This window comes from Dromiciops gliroides, chromosome 3 (assembly GCF_019393635.1).
Source record: "Dromiciops gliroides isolate mDroGli1 chromosome 3, mDroGli1.pri, whole genome shotgun sequence".
Lineage (NCBI taxonomy): Eukaryota > Metazoa > Chordata > Mammalia > Microbiotheria > Microbiotheriidae > Dromiciops > Dromiciops gliroides.
Genome location: NC_057863.1, coordinates 593,704,986 through 593,718,129, shown reverse-complemented (window position 1 = coordinate 593,718,129; position 13,144 = coordinate 593,704,986). Strand labels below are relative to the sequence as shown.

The window sequence follows — 13,144 nt, the reverse complement described above, 5'->3', positions numbered from 1 at the left end:
AGAACCAAACACATAGTAGATGTTTATTGATTAGCTAGATATCTAAGCTTCAAGTATCTGAAGAGTTTTTAGATACAAGAGGATATTAGGTACTACTCAATCCTAGAAGGCAGAAAGAGAAGCAATGGGTACAAATTGCAAAATATCTACTTTAGGGGTAGCTGGATGGCTCAGTGGATAAAGTACCGGCCCTGGATTCGGGAGGACCTGAGCTCAAATCCAGCCTCAGACACTTGACACTTCCTAGCTCTGTGACCCTTGGCAAGTCACATAACCCTCATTGCCTCTCAAAAAAAAAAAAAAACAATAAAAAAATCTACTTCAGGCTCAGTGTATAAAGGAAAAGCTTCTGAACAATGAAAAGTATCCTCAATTGGAATGGGCTGGATCCCCTCCACTTATGGTCTTCAAGTAAAGGTCAGATGACACGTGTGTGTGTGTGTGTGTGTGTGTGTGTGTGTGTGTGTGTGTGCGCGCGCGTGCATGTGCGTGCGCTCCCGCATGTGTTCTAGAGAGGATTCTTATTCAGGTACTAATCAAATTAGATACCCTTTGAGGTCTCATCCATCCAACTATTTCTGTGACTCAGATGTTCAAGAGAGAAAAAGAACAGTAAACCATTCATCTACCTATAGAAAGCAAAACATGTTCACATATAGTCCTGAGCAAGGCAGGGAGATAGAAGCCCCAAATCATCCTTTGTCATCCAGCCAAACAGCTCTGCAAGGAAACCTATTCTCACTAGGCTTCTGGCCACCTGAGCAACACAAGTGAATGCTAACTCACTGACAGCAGCAAGGGGAATGGCAGAGACAAATGTAAGGAAGGCTCTAGGAAGGGAGTCCTAGCTTAGGGGATCCCTCCATGGGAAAGACTTCAGAAGGGATTCTAGAAGGACTGTGCCAGCAGCACAGAAGAGTCACTGTATGTCCTGTAGGTAGCATGGGCTAAAGCTGCCCATATTTCATTAGGGAACTTGTACCTGGGCACAGCCGTGGCTCAGATAGGCAGAGAGTTCTGGCAACTATAGGTCTGTTATAAGCAGTAGCTTTTTTGACGAATTTTTGAAGTTTTTTCCTTCCTTAGCTGATTTTAGTCCACCCTTGCCTTCCCAAACAAAGTGTTACTTAAGCAGCTCAAGGTTCATTCTCTCACTCTCTGGCCCTGGAGTTTGCTTTCTTGGAGCCTAATGATTTAGTTGCTGTCACAGTAAGGAGGGGATGAGAGGGAGACAGTGGTTGCATTCTCTGGATCTCATGCCTACAGTGGTCACCCCCAGTGAAGGTAGAAATGTGGAGTGGAATGTCTCTTGACATCGCATCTGTTCGGTTGAGAATCCCAGTGAGGCGTTGCTAGTCCTCCAGGGAGTTTCCAACAAAGAACCTTTGTCCAGCTTCCCAGGACACACTTGAAAATCTCTGGAAAATATTTCCCCTATATCCTTGCAATTCTAAGAAAATCATCCCATTGCCACAGTGTAACAGGTATCCTTGTGCCTGTTTTCCCACTTGCTACTCCTATATAACACACCCAAGAAAAGCTGACATGGTTCCCATAATTTCAGCTTCTCTCCTCCCAGAAGGAATGCATCATTTTACCTGTCCTATTCATTTCCCAAGGTTGTTGTCAGGTAAGCACTTGTAAATCTTAAAGTGCTATTGAAATGGGAATTATGATGATGATTCACCATCATCATCAAGACAACTACTTCAAATTCTGAAGAATTATTTTTCTTTCACTAGCTCTACAGTTTATTCTTTACTCAATCAGCAGGTGGCATTATTCTCCTAGTAGTTACAGCACAGAGAAAACTCATGGATGTAGCATGTGCCAAACCTGTATGGCCTGAGAAGTGTTTTAAAATTACACTCCTTGTGCATTGCTATCCATACTGTGCATTACTATTGTTGTGATACACCTAACTTGACTCCTATACTTATAGGATCTGTGATTTCACTAAAGTATGGTTGGTCCTTCCAAGATGGCCCCTCTTCCAGACCTTAGGATCACAGGATCACAGAGTTACAACTCTATAAAACCTGAAAGGGCAACTAATTCAAACTTATTTTACAGATGTGGAAACTGAAGTTCACCAAGGTGAAGTGATTCACTCAAGACCAGAATAGTATTAAGTGACAGAGGCAGGTCGATTCTAAATCCAGCATACTTTCCACTGTGCCCCTTTTATATGGTATTCATCAGCTGGTAAAGCCCCCAGAATTTAGCTTCTAGTGGCCAAACCTCTAGTGATAAGGCTCTCCACTAAGAAGACAAACAGTAATACACATTTCTTTTCTGGCCTATAGCTGGGGCCATTCTGGCTTGAAAGGACCTACTAAGAGCTTGGGAGGGTTGTATAACTTGCTCCAGCTCCAATAGTCCAAGGGGTCTGTGATCTCATCCATGTGAGTGATCCTTCCAAAAAGGCAGAATTCTATCCATCAATTGTATTCTGTACAATTCAACAGGAGCCACCGTAAGCTTGCCCAAGGGATAAGATTAGATGTATCTGACTTAAATTGCAGGATGAGTTGCAACCCCCCCCCCAAAAAAAACCCTTTCTTGTCTTAAAATTATATATATTTATTAAAGAAACATTAAAAAGCATCCTTTGTTGTATCCCCACTACTTTTGCATCATAGGAAGGTGCCCACTTTGCTCTACTCAGAAATTCTGCCTCTGTCTATAGTGGAATCTTTCCAACAAGATGCTGAAGACTCACCCAGCCCCCTGCTGAAATCAGTCCCTGACATTTACTTAAATCCCCAGTCTGTTCAATTGTCTGCTAGCGTGAGGAAACAGCACCCACCCTGATGTTGGACAACTGGGAATTCAAAATATTTTCTGAGAATGGTTCTGGGCCAATCATGAGTTGAAAAGGCAGTCACAAACAATGCTGCACTTTACAAATAGAAATCAAAACACGAAAGGGAACCATAGGTTCCCAATAGGGTTTTTTGTTTTTGTTTTTGTTTTTATGCGGGGCAATGGGGGTTAAGTGACTTGCCCAGGGTCACACAGCTAGTAAGTGTCAAGTGTCTGAGGCCAGATATGAACTCAGGTCCTCCTGAATCCAGGGCCGGTGCTTTATCCACTGCACCACCTAGCTGCCCCTCCCAATAGGTTTTTTGAGACACAGTCAGACAAAGGCATAGTAATTAATCATCAATAGTAGTAGTTCTGTCTGAATGAGGATAGTGACATGGCAATGCTGCGACCACCTCTTACTAGGTACCACTATACTGGGGTTGTGTGTGTGGGGTGGTATTTTGAAAGATTCTGTTTAGGAGCTTATGTGTATACCAGATGCAGAGGTACTTCAGTCAATTAACTTTAAGATCATTGGAGGCAAAAAAAAATGTTATGTCAAAGTAAGATTATTATCCTTTGCTCTACCCTAACTCATCCAAAATCAACACTCTCAGAAGTCCCAAGAAGTCCAGCTGAACAAACAGAAACTTCTAATAATCTGGCTGCCAATCATAAGGCAAAGCACAAGTAACAGTGAAATCCCCAATTTCATCATGCAAATAAATAGTTGAGACATTCAGAGCTTAGTTTTCGGTGGCTTTTTTCTCCAGATTGCTACTAATCTTTCCAAATCAAAGCCTCCCCTAATTCAATACACACACACACACACACACACACACACACACACACACACACCCACCACCCAAACAACCCTCAGCCCCAATGATCCTCTCTGTTAAATACAACAAAAGAATTTCCACTCAAAACTGACCCCAGAAGGCAAAGTTATTTGCTTTCTTCCTCAGGCTGAGCACAAAATTAGACCCAGGAAGAGCTATCCCCACAGCCCTACCTGGAAATGCAAAATGATGGTCCATATCAGGCCTAGAGTCAGCTTGGGGTTCCCGTCTGTGATGTCATCATTGCGAATGTTCACCAATTTTACCTGGAAGAGAAGCACAAATGGCTATCAGAACCTTGACTTTAGTACTTTCTCACCACATGTATGGTCAGCCTGCTCCCAACTCCCTGTGTCCTTTACCTTCATCATCCTATCCTTTCTTCATCTGCCCCTAACTTCTTGGTTCTTCACTGCTTCTCATCTCAGCCTCTCTCCCTCCCAATGTCTACAAAGCATTCCCATGCCCCATTACCTCTCCCCACTTACGCACTGAAGGTCAATCCTAGTTTGGGATTAAAGACTGCTGCATCCTCCCTCTATTCTTCTTTTGCTCCTTTCTTTCTCCTTCCTTGAACTGAAACCAGGAATACTTCCTAAAGGACACCACCTGGAGGCCATGCTTGAGAGGCCTTACTCTTACCATGTCCCTCATTTCTGTCATTCAACTTAAGTGCAATGACTCTATTCTCCAGTGACATAGTCAGCCCAGGCCACCTTGACCCCTATTTCTCTGCAAGTTCACAACAGCCACACACTATCAGCACCTATAGCAATCTTAGCGTGGACCTTCTGTCTTCTCCAACCCCAAACCTGCCATTGAGTTTGAATTCCCATCTCTGCCTTAAGATTTCTGTGTCTTCCTTTCTTTCTCACCCATTCCCCACCTTCCTTTCTGAGGCTGACCCTTCTACTTATGCTTTTGATCCATTCACTCCCACCTCCTTAGAGATCCTGATTGATCATCTGGGAGCAAAAAGAACAATGAGAAGAAATCTGGTATATGAGAGGCCACATAATATAGCAGGGACAGCAACAGATTGGGTATGAGTGACTGGACTCTAGATCTGGCCCTACCATTAACTATATAGCCTAGAAGCAAGTCATTTCATAACTCTGGGCTTCAGGTTTTACATGTGGAAAATAAGAGTGCAACACTATATAATCTCTAAAGCCAAATTTTAATTTTCTGTGGTGCTAAAATTTTCATTAATGCCTCCTCACATCTTTAATATCTCTCTCCATTGGCTCCTTTGCAAAGCCTATCAACAAACATTATTGGGTCTTTTTTTTTAAAAGGTAAGAATACTTTTATTATTTATTTATTTTCCATTACATGTAAAGGTAGTTTTCAGCATTCATTTTCATAAGATTTAGAGTTCCAAATTTTTCTCCCTCCTTCCCTTTCCTCCCTGCTCCACAAGACAGCAACCAATCTGAAATAGGTTATATATGTACAATCCACAAGTACTCTTTTTTTTTTTTTTAGTCTGTGTTCAATCATTATCAGTTCTTTCTCTGGAGGTGGATAATATGCTTCATCATTAGCCCTTTGGGATTGTCTTGGATCATTGTATTGCTGAGAGTAGTTAAGTTATTCACAATTGTTCATAGAACAATACTGCTGTCACTGTGCACAATGTCCTCTTGGTTATGCTCAATTCACTATACATCAGTTCATATGAGTCTTTCCAGGTTTTTCTGAAATCATCCTGCTTATCATTTCTTATAGCACAATAATATTCCATTACAATCATATACCACAGCTTGTTCAGCCAATCCCCAATTGATGGACATTCCTTTGATTTCCAATTCTTAGTCACCACAAAGAGTTGCTATAAATATTTTCGTACAATTTTCCCCCCTTTTCTCTTTTTTCACAGTTACTATTATTAACTGTTTCCCTCCATCCTATTCCCTTCCCCATGATATTACTCTATTATCTATCTTCTTTCACCCTATCCCTCCTCAAAAGGGGTCTTTATGTCTTAAAAAAATTTCCAATACTGCTATTCTCTCAAGCTACAATCCTAATTATTTCTTTTTTCAATGGCCAATTTCCTTAAAGACTAGTCCATACACACATTTCAACATCAGGGATTAGACTTGCTCTGCTTGTCACTAGAGAGAAGAACTAGGTACAGCTGTTAGAAGTTTTAGAAAAACAGACTACATCATAGGGTAAGATGAAACTTCCTAAACAATTAGAACCATCCCAAAGTGGAATGGACTGTTTTGTGAGCTAGTGAGTTCCCATTTAATCAAGGTCTCCCAGGAAATGTCAGATGAAGATTTAAAAAAAAATTTTTTTTTTTCTGAAGATATTGTAGAAAGGATTCTCATCCAGGTGTGAACTGATCTGGAGAGCATATGAGGTCTATTTCCAATTTTGTGAATCTGGAATTTATAATTTTCAAGTTACCAGGTACTGAATATGGAGTAAAGATTCAAATTCCACCATCAACACTTTCAAGTTATGACTGTGGGCAAATCATTTAATCTTGTTAAGCCTCAGTGTTCCTTAGTAATAGAATAGGGATAATACCTGTGGTACTTACTGTGCAGGATTTCTGTGAGGATCCAACAAGATATAAAGAGCTTTGTAAACTTTAAAGCATTATATAAATGCTAGCTATCAACAAATCTAATGGCATTTTCACAGCCCTCAGCTTTATTTAATTTCACTGTAGCAGTTAATACTGTTCACTCTCTTTTCCAATGGCTTCTGGGGACAGATATGTGGCTCAGTGGATGGAGCACTACACCTCGAGTCAAGAAGACTCAAGTTCAAATCCAGCCACAGATATTTACTAGCTATATTACTCTGGGCAAGTCACTTAACCTCTGTCTTCCTCCATTTCCTAATCTGTAAAATTGGGATAATCAAATCAAGGCTGTTGAGGCCTGTTGTTTTCACCTTTGAAACACTTCTTGGATAGAAGCCCTTCTCCCCTCCGACACTGCCACCTGTAACGATTGGAATGACGCCACCTGCTGGAGACTTACTGTGGGAAAGCTCCACCATGAGGAGAAGGCCTCTGAGGGCAAGGCCATGCAGCTTTTCTTTGGCGTCAGGAAGTGACATTTGCTTGTGGGAGGAAGAGGGTGCGAGGCTGGCTCTCTTGCTCTCTTTCCTCAGGACTCGGGTGGAGAAGGGAGTGAGAAATGGGCTCTCCCTTTGATAGATAGATGAATCTAGGCCTTTCTCTCTCTCTTTACCAAATTCTTATTCTCCTTAATAAATGCTTAAAAGTCTAACTCTTGCTAAAGCTTATAATTTATTGGCGACCACTCATTGGATATTTTAGACAGACTAGCTAGAATTTTAGCCCCTTACAACACCACTATCATGCAAGGCCTTATCACCTCACACCTGGACTAATGCAATAGCCTGCTGGTGGGTCTGCCTGACTCAAAAGTTTTGTCCTAATCCAATTCATCCTCCATTCAGCAACTCAAGCGATGTTCCTGAAGTGCAAGTCCATCGTGTTATTCCCCTATCAATAAACTCCAGGGGCTCCTTATTGCTTCCAGAACCATATACAAAATGCTGTTTCCCATTCAAAGCCCTTCATCACCTAGCCCCCTCATACCTTCCCAGTCTTCCTACACCTTACTCCCCAATACATACTTTTTTGATCCAGCGACACTGGCCTCCAGGCAGTTCCACAAGCAAGTTACTCCAACTCTTGGCTCTGGGCATTCTCTCTGACTGTCCCCCATGCTTCTGCTTTGACTGACAGTCCTGGCTTCCTTTAAATCCCAGCTAAATTCCTACTTTCAACCAGAAGCCTTTCCTACCCCCTCTTAATTCCTGTATTTTCCTTTTGTTAATTATCTTCCATTTATCCTCTATATACCTTGCTATTTGTTTGCATGTTGTCTCCCCCATTAGACTGTAAGCTCCACGAGGACAGGCACTGTCCTTTGCCTTGTTTTGTATACCAGCACCTAGCAAAGTGCCTGGCACGTAGAAGACACTTAATAAATGTTTACTGATTGATCTTCATGATGATGGCAGTAGTGGTACATTATACTGTTCTTGTTCTCCTGATTGCATCCAATATCCCTACCTTCTCTTCCCCCTGTAGAAATCAGCCTTGTTCAAGAGTATAGACAGGGGCAGCTAGGTGGCACAGTGGATAAATCAGTGGCCCTGGATTCAGGAGGACCTGAGTTCAAATCCAGCCTCAGATACTTGACACTTACTAGCTGTGTGACCCTGTCACTTAACCCCAATTGCCTCACTAAAAAAAAAAAAACAGTATAGACTTTTGGGCATTTCTCTTCTTAAGCTGTAGCTTTCTATTCCCCTCCAAAAGGGTAAGCTCTTTAAAGGCAGGCCTTTTTTTTCTTTTTCTCAATGAGTTTGACACCATGTCTTGCAAGTCACGAGCAATTTTTTCCTGGAACTGAAATGAGTCTCTCTAGAAGATGTGCTTTAGCCCCTTTATGTAAGTGATTCCCAAATATTTATTTTTAGTATCAATTTCTCTTCTGAGTTTGACTTGTGAATCTCTAACCTTGTGCCTCTCTGCAACATATTTTGTTCAGCACTCAGAAAGCTCCTTATGTAAGTCATAGTCTTTATTCCCTCAATGAACTTTCTACTACAATAATGATAATGACAATAATAGCAAGCATTTATATAGTGCTCCAAGAATTATAAAGTGATTTATATATATTATCTTATTTGATTCCGACAACACCACTATTAGATAGGTACTATTAATATCCCCATTTTATAGATAAAGAAGATGGTATAGAGGGAAAAAAAAAGAGAGCCTAGGGCAGACTCTGGGGAACACTCACAAATATGGGGTATGACGAGGATGAAGAGCTAACAAAGTATACTGAAAATGAGCAGTAAGATAGGTAGAGGGAAAACTGAGAGAGACCAGTGTCCCAGAAAACCAAAGAAGAAAGAGTATCCAGGAAGATATGATTAACAGGGTCAAATAGTGCAACGGCAAGAGGATCAGGATCAGGAAAGGACCATACGATCACATTTTGTTTTACAGCAACCCTATGAAATGGATGTTACAATTATTATTATCCCTTTCTACAGATAAGAAAACTAAAGATCAGAGAAGTTAAATGATTTGCTCATAGTTACACAGCTGGTCGGCCTGACTCCAGGTCTAATAATCAGTCTAATGACTGATTACAAGGCCAGATTAGAAAGAGATATTTGTACATCATCATCCCTTTCAAATAAAATTCAAGTGAACCCATTATGTATCTTTACCCTAAAAACTCCTTCTCTACCAGAAGTCCCCACTGGATATCTCTACAATTAATAGTACTATCAGTTTCCCAATTAAGCATAAGCTGGAATTCTTGAGAGAATGAAGACATTCCAGTAACAGAAATAACTCTGACACTAAACAACCAACCCAGTTCAAGAGAAGGAGTACTGGACTTCAAGGCAGAGGACGCGGGTTCCAATTCAAGCTCACACACTAGTTGGGCAAATCATTATGTCACTCCTAGCCTGAGTTCTTTCACTGTAAAATAGTAACAATAATACTTTGATCAACCACTGCAGAAGGTTATTGTGCAATCATGTGTTATACCTTTAAGCACTACAAAAAGCTGGAATATTATATTATTATAGCTAATAATAATAATAATAGCTAATTCTCAATTTCTGCATCCAGTAGAATACCCTACATATGGGGATACATGACAGGAATGGGAAATCAATAGAACACCCATAAAAGATAGTTGTAGCCTCCTTAGTACACTTATGTTTTGAAAGCCAATCTGATAAGGGCTTTCTGTATCAGTCATCTCCATTTTCAAACATTTTTAGGAGACTTCTAGGATTTTGCATCAAGCCTACAAGATTCTACAACTGGAGTACATTTCAAGAGATCATTTGGCTTAGTCCCTTGCCACAATCTCATTGTAGGATCCAGGATTGATTTCTAAAGCAGCCAGGAATAATAAAGAGCTGGCACTGGAAAGGGGAAGACAGACCCAAGTTCAAATCTCATCTCTAATCTATACTGGCTGCGTGACCCTGAGCAAATCACTTAAACAGGCAGTGAACTTGGCACCTTTCTAAAATCCTAATTTGCAAGAGAAGGTATGAGCACATATCAGTAGATAGAGTTTCCCATATAAATGAAATAATAAATTTAGTCCCCATCTTCTATGGATCGGCTCTCTACAACTCAGTAGCTCATTGTTGTGTGGTTTGGTTTTTTTTTAACATTTTCATAGAATTCTAGATCTATTTAAGACCTAGAAGTAACCTTAGAAGTCATCTATCTAATCTAATCTCCTCATTTTAAAGATAAGGAAACCAAGATTCAGGTATTTTGCCCAAACCACCCAGTTAGTAGCAGTCAGTACTAAAACTGGGTCTCAATTTTGGAGGCTATGCTCTTTCTGCTAAGCTTTTACTATGCCATCTCTTTTCTTTAATAAATCTAACTTATTATCACTTAATCAATAAACCAAAAAAACAGATTAAAGACCTATTACAGAATAATATAGCATCTATTATCCAAAGGATGCTGTGTTATGAATCGTGGGAGGTACAAAAAGGGCAGAAAAGTAGGAAATAGTAAGGAATCTATAGGGTCTAATAAATCTATTAAACTGGCTGGAGCAGAAAGTTTGTGTTGGGGAGCAATAAGAGATAAAGCTGTAAAGGGGATAGGGGCTAAATCATGGAGAGTCTTGAATACCAGACTAAGGAGTTTAGATCCATTTCCTCTTGTTTGGTATTACATAGACATTAAGCACAACTGGTCAAGAATATACCTTCTGAAAAAAAAAAAAAAAGAATATACCTTCTGCCTTCTATCCAGATACCCACTCCGTTCCCCTCCCCCAGCCCTAAAAACCTTTCAGATCAGAGCATTGAAGATATAGCTAAAGGAAACCTAAGAAATCAATTAATCAAGCCCCCTTCATTTTACAGATGAGAAAGTTATGGCCCTGAGAGACCAAGAGTCGTCCTAGTTCTACAGACACTTGAAGACAGTCACGGAATCATCCATTGACATTCTTGTCTGTAGTCTAGTCATGCCAATCCCACAAATCTTTCCTATAAGGGCCCATTTTTGACCCCTTTAGTCCCTGTTTAATACCTTTGTCCCTCTTCTCTGGATCTGAACCTTCTCCAATTTCTCTAAATCCTTTCTAAAGGTGAATGCCCTGGAAAAATCCTAAATAAATAAATAATGTGCTGTATACAAAATAACAGCAATATTGTAAGATGATCTGCTGTGAATGACAGTTATTTTCAGCAATGCAATGATCCAAGACAATTCAGAAGGACTTAAAAATGCACTCCATTTACAGAGAAAGAACTGATGGAACCTGAATACAGATGGAAGTATATTTTGTTGTTGTTGTTGTTGTTGTTGTTAGTTCCTTTTTCTAAAGTATTTTTGTCTATGTTTTGTATGACTGCACATGTATAACTTATATTCAATAGCTTAAGTTCTTAAGGCGGGGAATAGGGAGAAAGGATGAGAATTTGGAACACAAAGTTTTAAAAATCAATGTTACAATTTGTTTTTACATGTAAAGTAGGGAAAAATTCTAAATAAATAAATGTGAATGCCCTGACACTAGACGTGATACTCAAAAAGAGACATGACTATCTTGGGATATACTAGGCAAGGAGGAAGCAATCTTACCTGCCGCTGCTTCAGGAAGTCCAGAGCAATCTGTACATTCTGCAGTCTGTGGAAACGCATCCTGCCCTTCTCTCGGGGCTGCAATCAGAAAAGAGAAGAACTTTTAATCCTGCCTGTTGTTCTAAATTAGGTCCTTTTACCCATCATTTCAAAAATTTAGAAGCTAGAATGTAAAAGAATGGCTCCTTGCTGAGCCTTTTGCTTCTGAATATAAACTCCTGGAAGAAAAGATCTAAACAGCCTGAATCCCGGCTCTATTCCCACCAAATAATGCGTAGGTTATTGCCATGCACACCACAAACACAACACACTGTCATCACTGGTGTTAATTCTGTGTATCAGCCTCTGCTAGTTGTTTTATGTGCCCGAGTTTGGCAAACTATGACTCTGGATTATCATTTTCCATCGTTTACAACAGGAAATCTCCTTAAATCAAAGATTTTTTAAAATCTATGTTAAGAGAAGGGTGGGAACATCTTGTGGCACACAACAAATTGTACTAAAATGCCTCATTTTCTAGGAAATGATAGACTCTGACAGATGGGGACTGTATACAACATACTCTAGAAGGCCAAGCAAAAGTGCTTAGGAGAAGAGGAAGAACTTAGGGAGAGTGTGATAATCAATCTTTTATAGCTACAAAAGTGGCAAAGGTAAGAAAGCCAGCTTCTTGTCACTTTGTGAAATATTTAATGGAAAAAAAAAATCTGAGGCACATTTCTGACATAACTTTCAGCTGTTATACATAATACCTAAGAATTTTAGGCCAGGACCACATACCTGGACATTGTGGAACCAAAAGGGTCATAGAGAAGAGATTGATCACCACCACAGCAGAAACTTACTTCTCTAACTATGCTAGGTGGCACAATGGATAGACCTGGACTCGGGAAGACTTGAGTTAAATTCTGACCTCAGACACTTACTAGCTGTGTGACCCTGGGCAAGTCACTTAACTTCTGTCTGCCTCAGTTTCCTCATCTGTAAAATGGGGATAATAATAGCACCTTCCTCCTAGGGTTGTTAGAATAAAATGAGATAATATTTATAAAAATGCTTTGTAAACCTTAAAGCACTATGTAAATGCTAGCTGCTATTATTATATTATCTAATCTATCCTAAGGTTCATTAATATTCAATTAAAATTGAATCAAATCTTCTTTTCTGATGAGTATGCACGGAACTGTTTCATTCTAACATTTTTTGTATTCACACTCTTTTACCCAAGTCAGGAACAAATCTCAAGCTGCTTTTATTCTACCAATACTGGCCCAATGAATCTCCTCCTGTTAAACTGTATCTAATTAGCCCATATGTGCCAGTTTGATACTAAACAATAACCTCAAGGAGACTGGGTGCATCTGCTTCAGGGCACCTGGTCAGAGAAGCCAGATCCAGTTAGGCTTAACCAATTGGAAAGGGAGATAATGTAGGAAGAATGGGGGTGGGGATAAGAGGAAACAGATAATCCTCTCCTTCTACAAGGCCCTCTGAGCAGCAGAGAGCCTGGGGCACTCTGAAAGGGTCCCAAACTTTTCCTTGTCAAAAGGGTGTCTTTTGGGTTAGGAAAAGGAATATGGGATTTTTCCAGTAGAAACTTCTCTCTTTTCACCTTAGTTGGGGAGTTTGGATATGACTCTGGTAACAACAGTCTCTGAAATAGCAATTCTGGAACACAGGAATGAATATCAAACCGTAGAAAAATTGAGTTCTGGTAGACAGAGTTCTAGTAGCCCTGGGCTACTAGAGAGATGTTGCTTGGTCCCTATTTCCAGAAGGAGGTATATTCTCAGTTGAGCAGAGTTTGAGAGGAAAGAAGGCTCCCAACAAACTCTAT

The 13,144-nt window shown here is 40.1% G+C and overlaps 1 protein-coding gene across 18 annotated transcripts in view; it reads right to left on the bottom strand.

Moving 5' to 3' along the window:
- LOC122751408 (microtubule-actin cross-linking factor 1-like) overlaps window positions 1-13,144 on the bottom strand; it is a 287,171-nt gene that overhangs the window by 233,676 nt on the left and 40,351 nt on the right. For all 18 annotated transcript variants that reach the window (XM_043998438.1, XM_043998450.1, XM_043998446.1 and 15 more), the window contains exons 4-5: window positions 11,308-11,385; window positions 3,824-3,916 (exon numbers count right to left, since the gene is read on the bottom strand). In XM_043998438.1, coding sequence (XP_043854373.1) covers window positions 3,824-3,916; window positions 11,308-11,385 — 171 coding nt within the window. The remainder of the gene's footprint in view (window positions 1-3,823; window positions 3,917-11,307; window positions 11,386-13,144) is intronic.